This window comes from Sebastes fasciatus, chromosome 13 (assembly GCF_043250625.1).
Source record: "Sebastes fasciatus isolate fSebFas1 chromosome 13, fSebFas1.pri, whole genome shotgun sequence".
Taxonomy (NCBI): domain Eukaryota; kingdom Metazoa; phylum Chordata; class Actinopteri; order Perciformes; family Sebastidae; genus Sebastes; species Sebastes fasciatus.
Window position 1 is genome coordinate 19599034 of NC_133807.1, and position 13564 is coordinate 19612597.

The following is a 13564-nucleotide window of genomic DNA, read 5'->3' on the forward strand; positions in this document are numbered from 1 at the left end:
AGTGGGCAAATATGCTTGCTTTATGCAAATGTATGTATATATTTACTATTGGAAATCATATTGTCCAGAAACCCTCACAGCTACTGCATGTAGCATAAAAAAATATGCTCAAATCATAGCATGGTAAACTGCAGCCCAACAGGAACAGCTGTCAGTGTGTCAGTGTGCTGACTTGACTATGACTTGCCCCAAACTGCATGTGATTATCATAAAGTGGGCATGTCTGTAAAGGGGAGACTTGTGGGTACCCATAGAACCCATTTTCATTCACATATCTTGAGGTCAGAGGTCAAGGGACGCCTTTGAAAATGGCAATGACAGTTTTTGTGTTAAAAGTGACTAAGTTTGGAGTGTTATTTAACCTCCTTTGTGACAAGCAAGTATGACATGGTTGGTACCAATGGATTCTTTAGGTTAAAAAACTGAGCCCGCTACAACCTAAAAATCACAAGTTGCCTTAAAATGCTTAAAGAAATTAGTGGCTTTAAAACTAATTTGCGTTAATACGTTATAGCGTTATGTTTTCATGCGAGAAAGTAAATGTTTACGTTCGCAATATGTGGTCAGTTAATGTAAATAATGCTGCTGCAACGTTTTCAGAGATGTGACGGAGCTGCTGGCGGGTGCCTTGAGACCGGCCCGGCCGTGGCTTGAGCATACTTCAGTGTGAACAGTCTGCTGGTAAAACCATACTTAATAGTTCATTTAATAGGCAGTATGCAGTACATACTGATTAAGTATGTAGTATGCAGCACATTAGTATGCGATTTCGAACACAGACAGTGCCTTTCGCTCGATAACATGTATAGCGTTGCTATTCACCTGTAGAAGATTTTGTTGTAAGTGTTCTGGGCTCTCTGAACGTCTGCACACACGGCATCGACCACCTGAACCAGCTTCTTCAGCTGCTCCTCCAGATTCTACGTCGCCAACACAAAAGTGAACAACATCCTGGATATCAATTCTCGAGCCACAGTCAGTAAAATAATGAGACAGAATGATTTCTATCATCAGGACTTCTACTAAATCAGTATAGACGTACCCCGTCCTCTGGTTTATATCGTGCAATTAAGCTCTCGTACCACTCCACGGTTCCTTTCTGTTGAAATAATTACACAAATTAAGGAGAATAAATGGTTTAATTAAAGGTGCCCTATGGAGTACAGTGATGTAGTTGGTAGAAACTGTTTTCATGTTGTACATGCGTGTTCTTCATGCTGCTTTCATGCAATACAACATATACATGGACCTGCTAATCAAGCCATTCATCTACAGTACAGCACCTCTAGTGGTCAAAAGCTCCACGGGGTACCTTTAAGTGAACCTACTGTGAAACAGATTGCACTTTCATTGTTACCTTGACAGCAGTAGTGATGTCCAAATGCAGATCATTTCGAAGAGGACACACAGTCTTAAACGCCCGCATGTTCTGCATGTAGCCAATCCCCCTGGCATTCACAGATGGGGAAAAACAGCCAATTGCAATACAAGACTGGTATAAGGTCACGCAAATTATGGTTTCACATCATACACTAACATTGTTCTCGGAATGTAAAAATATCAAATAAGCACAAAAGCTTCAAATTTCACTAAAATTGTTTCCACTCTAATTGTATGCAGGATCCTGCTCTGTCTCTGCAGGAGAGAAGAGATGCAGCTTGAGTCACTCTGAGTGTTTCTGAGAGGTGTAGAAAAGATCCCCCTCGAGGTATTGATCACTGGCCAGAGCTGGACGTCTTACTGGGGAAGTTTCTAATAAAAAAAAAAACAGTCTCCTCCAAATTAGTCCGACAACATGAGCTCCAATAATTAGCTGATTTTACTGGCTGGCGTTTATGTGGAACCGAATCCCTAATTTGGTCATTTCACTGCCCCATCTCCCTTCTTTTATGTGATGGTAACTCAGAGCTAAATCGGTCTGTCCAAGTCTTTGATTCGGAGCAGAATATCTCTGCAATACCGACCAGATTGCTTTCAAATGAAGTTCAGATATCCATTGGTTCCATGGATTGTCTCTCATGATTTTATGGACACGAGAGCTTTCTGGTTAAAATTTCCCGATGGTCAACACATTGGTTGAAGACAATGTGTCTAAAAATCAATGCCTGGATTTCCATGAAACTCACTGCAGATATTCATGTTCTCCAAAGGATGAATGCTTGGTGATTTGGTGATATCCTCAAGCTAAAACTTGTGCACAAAGCAATATCAAAATCTATATCGTAATTAGGGCTGTCAATCGATTTAAATTTTTAATCACGATTAATCGCAAATTAATCACACATTTGTTTTTTTCTGTTTGAAATGTACCTTAAAGGGAGATTTGTCAAGTATTTATCAACCAGGGAGTGGGCAAATATGCTGCTTTATGCAAAGGTATGTATATATTCATTATTGGAAATCAATTAACAACACAAAACAATGACAAATATTGTCCAGAAACCCTCACAGGTACTGCATATAGAATAAAATATATGCTCAAATCATAACATGGCATACTCAAGCCCAACAGGCAACAACAGCTGTCAGTGTGTCAGTGTGCTGACTTGACTATGACTTGCCCCAAAATGTGATTATCATAAAGTAGGCATGTCTGTAAAGGGGAGACTCGTGGGTACCCATAGAACCCATTTTCATTCACATATCTTGAGGTCAGAGGTCAAGAGACCTCTTTGAAAATGGCAATGACAGTTTTTCCTCGCAAAAATTTAGCGTAAGTTTGGAGCGTTATTTCGCCTCCTTCATGACAAGCTAGCATGACATTAAAACTGAACCAGCTACAACATAACAATCGGAAGTTGCGTTAATGCGTTAAAAAAACGAGTGGCGTTAAAATAAACTTTAGTTAACGTGTTATTATCGTGTTAACTTTGACAGCCGTAATCGAAATATATCCATTCATGCTCTGAAAGGGTAATCCTTTCAGATTTTCAGGACTGTATGGCCCCTCATTTGGTGACTGATATTACCGGTGTAATGGAAGCATAATATCATATTGGGAATAATACATGTTACATAAGGTAAACATATGCAAGTTGTTGCTTATGACCACAATACTTTTTATCTGTGGTCAGGGAAACATTTTGAAATGAGTAATGAGCAATGACTAAGATATTTGTGTTTGAGTAGGGAGCCCAACACTGCTTCCTCCACAGAGCATGACTGACTGGTTTGAAGTCTCTCTGTGTCTGTCGGGGTGAGAGGTTGAGCGTGTACCTGGTATGGCAGCACAGGCGAGTGTTTGATGTGATGTGATGGCAGTGTGACTTTACCTCAGCATGAGCTCGTAGCGTGTAATGGCAGCAGCGCTGGTGCAGGGGAAAACCTGACGCATGTTCTTCATCAGGCACAGGCAGTGCTCTGTGTACAGCCTGAAGCTGTCTGACAGCTGCCTCTCCTGGACACAGGAAGGGCCCGCAGTTATAGCTTCAAGTACACTGGCTGTGAGACATTTTTGGCTGGACCAAAAACCTTGATGCATGTCAGTGAAGAGCTGAGCTAATGAGGTGACTGTTTCCAGATGATGAAAGTTTTTTTTTTTTTTTTTCTTACTGAGAGGCCGATGGCTGAGAACCTACCAGGTCTCCCCTCACAGTGGTGGGGTCCCACTCTGCATCGATGGTCCTCAGGAGGCGCAGCAGCAGGGAGTAGCACATCCTCTGGGTCCGATGGTGGCTGCTGTAGCACTGCCAGCGACTGTGTTAAAAAACAAAAAAAACATGCACCTTTTACCTGATGCTTAAGCTTTCATATTTGATTTGATCAATGTTATTCCTCCGTTAATACTCACATAATGGCCTGGTGGAGAGGGGAGAGATCAGTTTGCACAGCATGGTGAGTCAGTACGGTCCATGCTGGAGGACAAACCTGCCCGTTCCAGTTGTACGGCTCTCTCTAGCAGTATATGTGGTAGATTACATTGTTAGTTCAAGAACAATCTGTTCGTACTCATCAAAAACTTACGTTTGTTTTACAAAATAGCAGAATAATGCTGATATAAACATTACTATAAATGACATAAAAGCCATGCCCACAGCATTTGAGCAACATTTGAGGGCCAGCTATAGCAAAACTGTGTGGAACATCAAAAATCTGAATCCTCCAGTCAGCATGTCCTTGGGCAAGATACTGAACCCTAAATTGCTCCCAAAGGCTTTGCCATCGGTGTGTGAGTGTGTGTGAGAATGGGTGAATGCTGACATGTAGTGTAAAGCGCTTTCAGTGGTCGGAAGACTAGAAAGGCGCTATATAAATGCAAGTCCATTTACCATTTACCACCCCAACAATACACCAATATATGTGTGAAGTGGGTCGGATGAATGATTCTCGAGATATGTGAAGGACATACCCACATACATACAGACATGTTACTTTGTGGTTAAGTATCTGCATGAAACTCACCTTAACATGAGCGTGCTCGTACTCCACAATCTGACTCAGCAGTTTCTTGTGAATGGAGACATTTGAGTCTTTCTTAGACAAATCTGTATCTCTCTGAAAAAAAAAAAAAAAAAAAAAAGAGTATTTAAAGTTATAATTCTTCATATCCTACACATGCAAGAGGAGTATTGTATACTGTAATCTGAAAACACAGACCTGGCTGGTGAAGAGCTTCAGTATCAGGTGACATTCGCCCTGAACTTTAGACGTACTCGATCGAGGCTCCAGCTTAAACCAGGTGTCATATCCGACAATTGGGAACTCCTACAAGAAGGAAACAAGCCAGGTTACGGACACGACATACTTCCAGGGAAATCCTTCACATTGTGTCCTTTGGAGAATGTCTAGTTGCCTCTGACTAGTGAGAGTGTTTTTTGAACTTCCAACACTCACATTCAAAGGGATGTTGGTGCATCCGAGGAAGTCATCGACGTTCTCCTCGGAGCCTGATGATGCAGATCCGTTGGAACGAACTGACTTTGCTATCTGCTTAAAATACCTGGCAAGAAAAAAAGCGAGTGCAAGGAAAAAGGGAACCTTGTTTGTCACAGGTTGAATTCATGTTTAAATGTACTGTGAGAGCTATAATCTAACAATTCTCACTTTGAGGACATTTAGCTCGATCAACTGTGACATATATTACAGCAGCGGCGGAATGAGTTTCACCGCCGAATGAAAGCTGGCTATTACTCCGATCTTTATTCAAATGGAAATTGCACATTTTCACCACAGGATTATGGTCCTTTTGTCCCTTGGTTATAATTGACATTGTCAGGTTTTCATTAGACTTGTCTGCTATTTATTAGTCTCCCCATAGCTCCGGCTGAACTCTCTGTGCTCTGTGTGCACGGCTTTATTGGCACCGAGCTTTGTCCGTCAGCCTTTCTTTAAAGGTACAGTGTGTAGTACCTGGCCACCTCCTCCAAACAAATAGGAGGCAGCACTTACAGTTACACCAGTTATATCATAAATAAAGCCAACTACAACAGCGAGGCAAGAATACGCAAACTTTGACCAAACTGCTGAAACTCTGAGAGCCAGTCAAAATAACACTGCTATCTTATAATCTTCCCGTGTGGCGTCGGCCGTGAGTTTACGTTAGCTGTCTTTGTGTTTTCTGCAAACTAGACGCTAGTGACTCACTATCACCTCCCAAGGTTCAAGTGGTATTACAAGACAGGATGGGCTAGCTGGTTAGCGTGCTCATTTCAGTAGATATTTCTGCAACACAATACATAGACGTCTTTGACATGACGTCAGCACTGTAACCTCTTCACATTTTGTTGATAATTTCAGTTAGTAAATTTCGGGTCAGATCTTACATGTTGCACCTTTAAGGTTAAAGGACAAATACCGATTGATCTCCTAAAATGAACGAGCAAGATGGTGTCATTATTTCTCAACAAATGTAGATACATACATAGGCTTCTTCATTCATAAACTGCGACTTTTGGCTCAATTCAAATGGAAATGACCCGTTTGATTGACAGGTTGAATGACTCATCTAATTACTGATACAATGTCGACTGGATGAATAAATGAATTACTAACTTATATAATTGTGCACAAAGTCACAATTTGTGATTCAGTTGCAGTTCAGCCCTTCAAAAAGGAAAAAAACACTGCTAAAGGAATATCCAGCATTTCTTCATTACATTAAGTCAGGATTACACAACATAGTTTCTTCTACCTGCCCATTCCTCGAAGTCCACTGACTTCATTGAGCTTTTTGCAGGCCTCAGCAACAGACACGTCATCGTCATGATCCCTGAAGAAACGAGGAGAATTCAGAGTTTATTACAACCTCTCATCTCACAACGATGAACGGACCTGAGAAGTGAAGGAGATCTACTACAATCTAACCCCATTCAAGAAAAGCATTTGCCTAGTGTACTCTACTTTTACTGTCGAGCTTTGACCAAAGGCCAGAAAAGTTTCTATAACAGCTGAACAATGACTCTTCAATCTGTTATAAATGTACATTTTTACAGCTTAGAGCTGAGGTCAAGAGGCAACGTAATCTGTATACTGATATTATTATTCTCACATTCAACGAATTCAAGGTGCTGCTGCGTACGAATCTTACCATATGTCAAGATGTAAGAGGTCATTGTGGACATCATCTATTTCACTGTGAAAAAACAACAACAACCAAACAATTACTAATTGAAGTATCATCTCCATGAGTAAATACTGATAATGAACACATCCCTATTTTAGTGATCCTTCCACAGAGATGACACTGTGCTGCACTGGTCACATAATCTAACAACTTTAGGTGTTGAAACAAATGAAACTGTGAATCCTGCACGTCACACATATCACAATGTCCGGCACTCTGCTAAAGGTTGAACTGCTGTACTCACAACACAAAGTGCTCGTCCCACACGGGGTTCAGAGTCTCCGGTTTGACCTCGGTCACCTGGATACACCTGGCGGGTAACACCTCCTTGGTGCTGGAGCGTTTCTCCAGCTTCTCTTTTCTCTTCCTGAAGCTGAACTTTCTCTCCTTTTTCTCCTCCGTCTCCCGCGGGCTCTGACCCAGCAGGATTCCCAGCATGCAGTAGGGGTCGCTGTACCCTGGCAGGCCGTGGGGTGACGCATAGAAAAGGTTATATCACACACACACACACACACAAAACTGTTTATATCACCCTGATGATGCTGGTGCAGCAGGAAGAGAAGGGAAGCCTTTGGGCTCATTTGTGATTACAATCAGCGTGGTGTTTTGGTTAAGTGCTCGTCAGTGTAATAAGTGCGACTGGTTGACAACGAGGGTGTTTGAGATCAAATTCACCTCGCGTGGAAAGTGGACACGGGTAGTCGGCTGTGGTCGGGGAAGTGACAGGAACAGTACATGAAGTCCAATACTTAACAGATTACCAGACTGCTCTTGTACATATTTAATCACGCACCAGTTATAAAACCAGTCATTATAATGTCATTGAAGTGGTTGATGTAATGACGTATGTGTGATATGACACATACTGTATATTATGTGCATATGCATACAGTACATAAAAAGTCACATAAGCAGCATGTCCACCCTAACCTTTTTCCCATCTCACAATAAAGAAATACTATTCAAATACCAAATGCACCCTCAGATTATGCAGGTGTCAAAGGATGACATGCATACTGTACATGCTTATGCTTTATTGTAATTTATTCAGCTTCTGAGGGTGATAGTGTTCATGAACCACAGAACTATTATCGTGTTAGTGCCGCAAAAAGTCACAATTTGCAAAACTCTCACAAGATGGTTAGGTATTGACCCCGAATGGTTAAGGTTAGGCATTGACCTCAGATGGTTAAGGTTAGGCATTGACCTTGGATGGTTAAGGTTAGGCATTGACCTCGGATGGTTAAGGTTAGGCATTGACCAACAAAAGCACGGAGAAGCTTGAATTACAACACACACAGAGGGAGAGTGACTTCATTCTCTGCTCAGGTAGACATTACTCCTCTATATCTTTACATAGCAAATAGTTGTTTGATGCTATTTAAGGTTATGCATTGACCTCCAATGGTTAAGTTTACGATATATCGTCACTGCTGGTCAAACCTGCACATATGAGACATATTTCACAGAACTTTTTGTTTTCCAAAAGAGAAAGTTTATGGTTATCTAATGCTTGAGTAACTCACCGTTTGCGTCCTTGGCCATCAGATTCTTTGCTTTCATAACGGAAACTCTCAAGGAGAAACTGGCTCGCTGTGGAAAAAAAGGCATTTACTGTCTGTTCAGTAAGAAACGGTAAATGCGTCAAATCAAATCAAGGTCATGCATTGAGTGCATTACAACGTATTTCCATAGATACGATGGTATAAACATTGATTGTGAAAAAAGAATTACTGAATGCTTCATCGGATATCTTATATATCAGCTTTGTGAGTCGCAAGGTAGAAGAACTCAATGTCCCAGGATTACAGAGAGAATATATAAAAGGGTAAAACTATTTTCACTCTGGTCTCAACATTTATTATAAGGACTCACAGTTCTGAACAGAGATATTTGAAAGGTCTCTGGCAGTCAAGTGAAAGAGGCTTTCAGGTGTTACAGGTCTCTTACATCTCTCAACTCTCCAAGGGCATCAGCGCTCTCCAACTGTTTCTCTCCAGACCATGCTTTCACCTTATTACTATACTGCACTGTGCAAACTATGAGCGTTAGAAAATACCAGGCAATGCACTAAAACACCACCTGTGGCTGCACAACTGAGGGTTTAGTGATGCCTCTAAATCTGTACTTAGTGACCACTGAGGAGTTCATTGTGTTATCTGTTTTGTTAATGACTTTAAGGACTGTACCAGAGCTTTTTACGTAATATGTAATATATATATAATATGATGTATAACCAACAATGTAATAATATTATGTCAGCACAGAGTGGAAATGTACAGACTAGTGCACATTTCTCCCTTTAAGTATAGAAAACTGATGTCAGCTTCCAGTCCCACAGTACATCTGAAGGATACACTTGAATGGACAGTGACTCATGTACAAAGTGTCTCACCTTGGCTTCTTGTACTTTTTGGAGAATGATGTCATGTTCCTCTTCGCCCATATCGAACACCTTGGATTGTCAGAGAGTAAAATGAAAAAAGTTTTTCTTTGTGCAACAAAAACCTGGATAAACATTCAGTTTCTTGTTACAATTCAAAATGCACTACTATCACCACTACAACGCCACTGAATGACCTTTATAAAACACAACAAGACGCCCACTCTAGACATAAAAGAGGCTACAATCCTGAGCATGATGTCATCTGAATGGATGTAATATCACAGCTGTATATCAGCACACAGTGTGACTGGACTTTGATGTTTAATCAGGTTAGAGCCAAGAGCATCTGCTCAGATTCTTACAGCCTGCTCACAACAAATAACACTCTCTACGAGGCTGGCAGCACTGTTAATAACAGAGATTTAATGCAGCTTAGAAAACAGTCTGTTTTTCCGGGATGGGATTTATGCATATATGGATAGATGCACAGATGGATAGATGCATAGATGGATGCATAGATGGATAGATAGATACCTTTAGCAGGTAAGCAAACAGCTCTTCATCACTCCTCACGTGTTCAGGTGAAGGCACTCCCACCCGGTTGACCACCGTGTACACAGCTTCCTCATAAAGCAGGTCCAGCTACAGTACATGAAAACACACTTAATAACAACAACCCTTCAAACATAAAAAAAAAATAATAGCTCATGCTCCTTTGCCTTCATGCTTTCTGCTCTGCTGCACATCAATAGCAGGGAGGGTTTTGTTATTGCGACTTTTAAAATGTAATCCCTGCTGAAATAGGATGAAAACAGACGCACCTCTGTCCTTCGGGTTCTGTCGGGGTTAAAGGTCTGGTCCACGTGCTCCTGCGGCGGCGGCACTGTGCAGGCCCCTCTTTCGCACTGTGAGGGGTCAGAAACAGATTTTCTTAAAGCTATAGGGTTGAGTAAGAACTGGAGAGAGGAGAAGCTGAGGTTGCATTACTGACAGTATAGAGTGTCAATCATCTCTTGGTAGTTTAGTCCAGTGGTTCCTAATTTAAGGTCGGGCCCCTCCAAAGGGTCACAAGATAAATCTGGGTGGCACCAGCCCCACTACTAAACATGTTCTGGCTTTGTTCGAGACAGCTTGCTTTCTGGAAATCTATTTTGAACCTTCTGTCAATAGCGCTGGGCTCAGTAATCAACCCACTCATTGCACTTTTTGGCCTTTCCCTACAAAACACAAAACTCTCAAGTCTTCATAAGGGTGCCATCTGTAGTTTAATAGCTGGATGGCAGATTCTCTTAAATTGGAAATCCAATCATCCACCTACTCATATCAATTGGGTATGTGACATAATGAGCTGAATTCATCTTGAACAGATACGGTATTTTAGGGATGGAAAATAAGAGAAATTTCTGCTGGTCTGGAAACCATTTATTTCTCCTCTGTCGGTGCTGCTGGGATTCTGCCATTGGCCTCTTAACTTTTAAACCCAATAATCGACATATATTCTTTTTTGGTTTTGTTCATGTTTCTTGTAATTTATTTATTTATTTATCTTTCTCTCCTCATTTAATCAATTTAATTCCTCCCTCTTTTTTGTTTGTTTTGCTTTTACCCATTTTTAATTATTATTTCTATTATTATTTATTCCCTGCTTCACTTTCGCTTTATCGGTATTATTGTTATAATTAACTACACCAACTAACAATTATTATAACTGCCAGAGATGATACTGTTTTGCTGTGATATCTGTGTGTCATATGTGTGATTGTCATGTCTCTTATACATGTACAAAGTTCTATAAATAAAAAACAATCGGGGTTGTTGTGAGATGATTAATGGGATAAAGACATAATAAATTTGTCTTAATTATTATTTTTTTTTAACTTTTTTCGCCCTAATCATTGCTTTTTGTGAAATATTTGATTTTTTTACCACATTGGGCCTCAAATACTTATTTAAATAAATGTTTAAAGATTAAATCAATCTTTAATTTGACTGCTAACAACTCATAGACATGTGAAAACGTTCCCGACTTGAATTTTTGTGAGGGGTCAAATGCCGAAAATGAAACCACTGGTTTCCAGCCTTTGCACTGTATTGCTGTTTATAAGCTTATCATATGTTTTTTTATGTAACATATAAATGTGAGAAGTAACTGGTAACTATAACTGTCAAATAAATGTAGTGGAGCAAAACATTCTGTATTTTCCTGAAATGTAGTGGAGTATATCGTTCCACCACTACTGACTTCATAGCCACTTATCGATAGCCAACCAAAATCAGAAGACTCAGACATCCACAATAAGGAAAACAGTCCAAAATTGAAGTTCTCAGAAGATTAAATTATTATATTAGGGCTGTCAATCGATTAAAATATTTAATTGTGATTAATTGCATGATTGTCCAGAGTTAATCGCGATTAATCGCAAATTAATCGCACATTTTTTATCTGTTGAAAATGTACATTAAAGGGAGATTTGTCAAGTATTTAACACTCTTATCAACATGGGAGTGGACAAATATGCTGCTTCATGCAAATGTACAGTATTTATTCATTATTGGAAATCAATTAGCAACACAAACAATGACACATATTGTGCAGAAACCCTCACAGGTACTGCATTTAGCATAAAAAATATGCTCAAATCATAACATGGCAAACTCAAGCCCAGCTGACTTGAGGTCAGAGGTCAAGGTACCAAAAACTGAGCCGCTACAAACTAAAAACCGCAAGCTGCATTAATGCGTTACAGAAATTAGTTGCATTAAAACAAATTTGCTTTATAACGCGTTATTATCGCGGGTAACTTTGACAACCCTAATTATTAGATTATGAATGTTCCTTATGTTTTGATGATGACTCTCTGCGTTTTGCCTCTCTTTTTACTCTCTGGTCTTACAGCAATTTGGAAATGAAGACATTGATTGCTCTCAGCAAAGATGTTATTACAGCAGCATTGCCTTATTAACATTGGCAGCAGGAGAAACTGCACATAGCCACCGACAGCAGCTTGTCACAGCTGAGCTGCCAGTCTTCTGAGCACCCATCTCAACCCGGCCCTTCTGTCTATACGCGTCATACTGGCCCGGGTGACAGCGCTGGGGCCTACTCGCTACACCAACGTGTTTCATGGGCGTAACAGACGGAAAGGTGGAGGTTGGGCGGGGGTTACCTCGGCCTGGGCAGCCCGCAGCATGTTGTCCTGCTTCTGAAGGATGGCATTCACGCGCTCAAAGAACTCCACGCTCTCCTCGGAAATCCTGCCAAGAAGAGGAAGCAGATTGTCAAATCATCTCTTAAAATAGAGATGCAACACTTGGAGAATATGTTGCATGTTGTATTAACAGATACACAAATCTCATCAGTCAACTAGAATTTTTCTGAATCGTGATTAAAAACAAAGTGGGATTCAGTGATATTGGTGGGATCACACTGCATCCTGTTTACAGACAAGAAGCGTCTGTCAGTAAAGACGATCTGTTTCCTTCTTATGTTTCCACTGCCTGCAGTTCAGGTCCTTTATTAGCTCTCAAACACCTTCTCATCTCATGCACTAAAAAGCAAAGCAGGTCTGGACCAAAGCTCTCAGCGATCCAACATGTCTGCACTCTGCGTGAATGTTAATCTACTATGATGAGCAGGGTTGTGTGCAAAATGCAAATGATGTTTTCCTCCAGGTGTGAGTGAATCCCCGGACTCCCGCCGGCCCCAGTTGTCATGGTGATAACAGGCACATTCAGGGAGGGAATAGCTGGCTGAACACCTTGGGAATCCCCCCCCCACCACCACCACCACCACCACCTTCACCCCAACCTCTCACCCCACCCAAATCTCACACCGGGTGTCTTCCTCCAGGCCCGTCTGGAGATCAGAGGAGCAGACAGCAGCTCTGATGTGAGCTGTGGCAGAACCGCCGGGATCAGCCACGCCGTCTGCCTGTAACTCCACACACCCCCACAGCTCCCACAGCTCCCACAGCTTCTCTTGCTCTCAGCCAACCCCGTCACACTATGCAGAGGAGGTCCTGTCACGCTCCTATATTAGCGTCATCACATCCCAGCAGGCGTGTGGCAGCCCATCCCAGCACCCACTGGCTCTCGCCATGGTGGGGGAGCGGATGGCAAACCCCTGAGGTATTGATGAGAGCTAATGGCAGTCACGCTGAGAGAGATGGTCAGGTTTCCACCGCCATCAAACCCAGTAAAACTTGAAAGGTGGATGTATTGAGTTAAAACGGCAGAAATCTCTTATCAAATGCCAGATTAACTATAAAAGCCAGTATATTCTTCAAAAAAGGTCCTCTTTTGAATAAATAATGATACCACACCACTGTTTTTTAATCAAGTCATGCTGTGCAGTTGGGCTGCAACTACTGATTATTTTCATTAACCTTTAATCTGACAATTATTTTCTTGACTAATGTATTAATCAAATGTCAGAAAACAGTCCAAAAATACCCATCATAGCTTTGCAGAGCCAAAGTTCACATCGTTCAGATTGCTTGTTTTGTCCGTTTAATATCATACAAAACTAAGAAAATCAGCAAATATTCATATTTTAGAAGCTTGAATTGACTTTGGGCTATTTTAACTAAAATAAATGACTGAAAGAGTAACTTTAG

The 13564-nt window shown here is 41.1% G+C and overlaps 1 protein-coding gene across 1 annotated transcript in view; it reads right to left on the bottom strand.

Moving 5' to 3' along the window:
* baiap3 (BAI1 associated protein 3) overlaps nucleotides 1-13564 on the bottom strand; it is a 46183-nt gene that overhangs the window by 14149 nt on the left and 18470 nt on the right. Inside the window, exons 3-19 of the mRNA XM_074656039.1 lie at nucleotides 12116-12203; nucleotides 9770-9853; nucleotides 9483-9590; nucleotides 8958-9017; nucleotides 8089-8155; nucleotides 6807-7020; nucleotides 6527-6571; nucleotides 6131-6208; nucleotides 4834-4939; nucleotides 4597-4704; nucleotides 4402-4494; nucleotides 3791-3894; nucleotides 3579-3696; nucleotides 3273-3397; nucleotides 1358-1448; nucleotides 1043-1099; nucleotides 823-920 (exon numbers count right to left, since the gene is read on the bottom strand). Of these exons, the coding sequence (XP_074512140.1) occupies nucleotides 823-920; nucleotides 1043-1099; nucleotides 1358-1448; nucleotides 3273-3397; nucleotides 3579-3696; nucleotides 3791-3894; nucleotides 4402-4494; nucleotides 4597-4704; nucleotides 4834-4939; nucleotides 6131-6208; nucleotides 6527-6571; nucleotides 6807-7020; nucleotides 8089-8155; nucleotides 8958-9017; nucleotides 9483-9590; nucleotides 9770-9853; nucleotides 12116-12203 (1644 nt within the window). The remainder of the gene's footprint in view (nucleotides 1-822; nucleotides 921-1042; nucleotides 1100-1357; nucleotides 1449-3272; nucleotides 3398-3578; nucleotides 3697-3790; nucleotides 3895-4401; nucleotides 4495-4596; nucleotides 4705-4833; nucleotides 4940-6130; nucleotides 6209-6526; nucleotides 6572-6806; nucleotides 7021-8088; nucleotides 8156-8957; nucleotides 9018-9482; nucleotides 9591-9769; nucleotides 9854-12115; nucleotides 12204-13564) is intronic.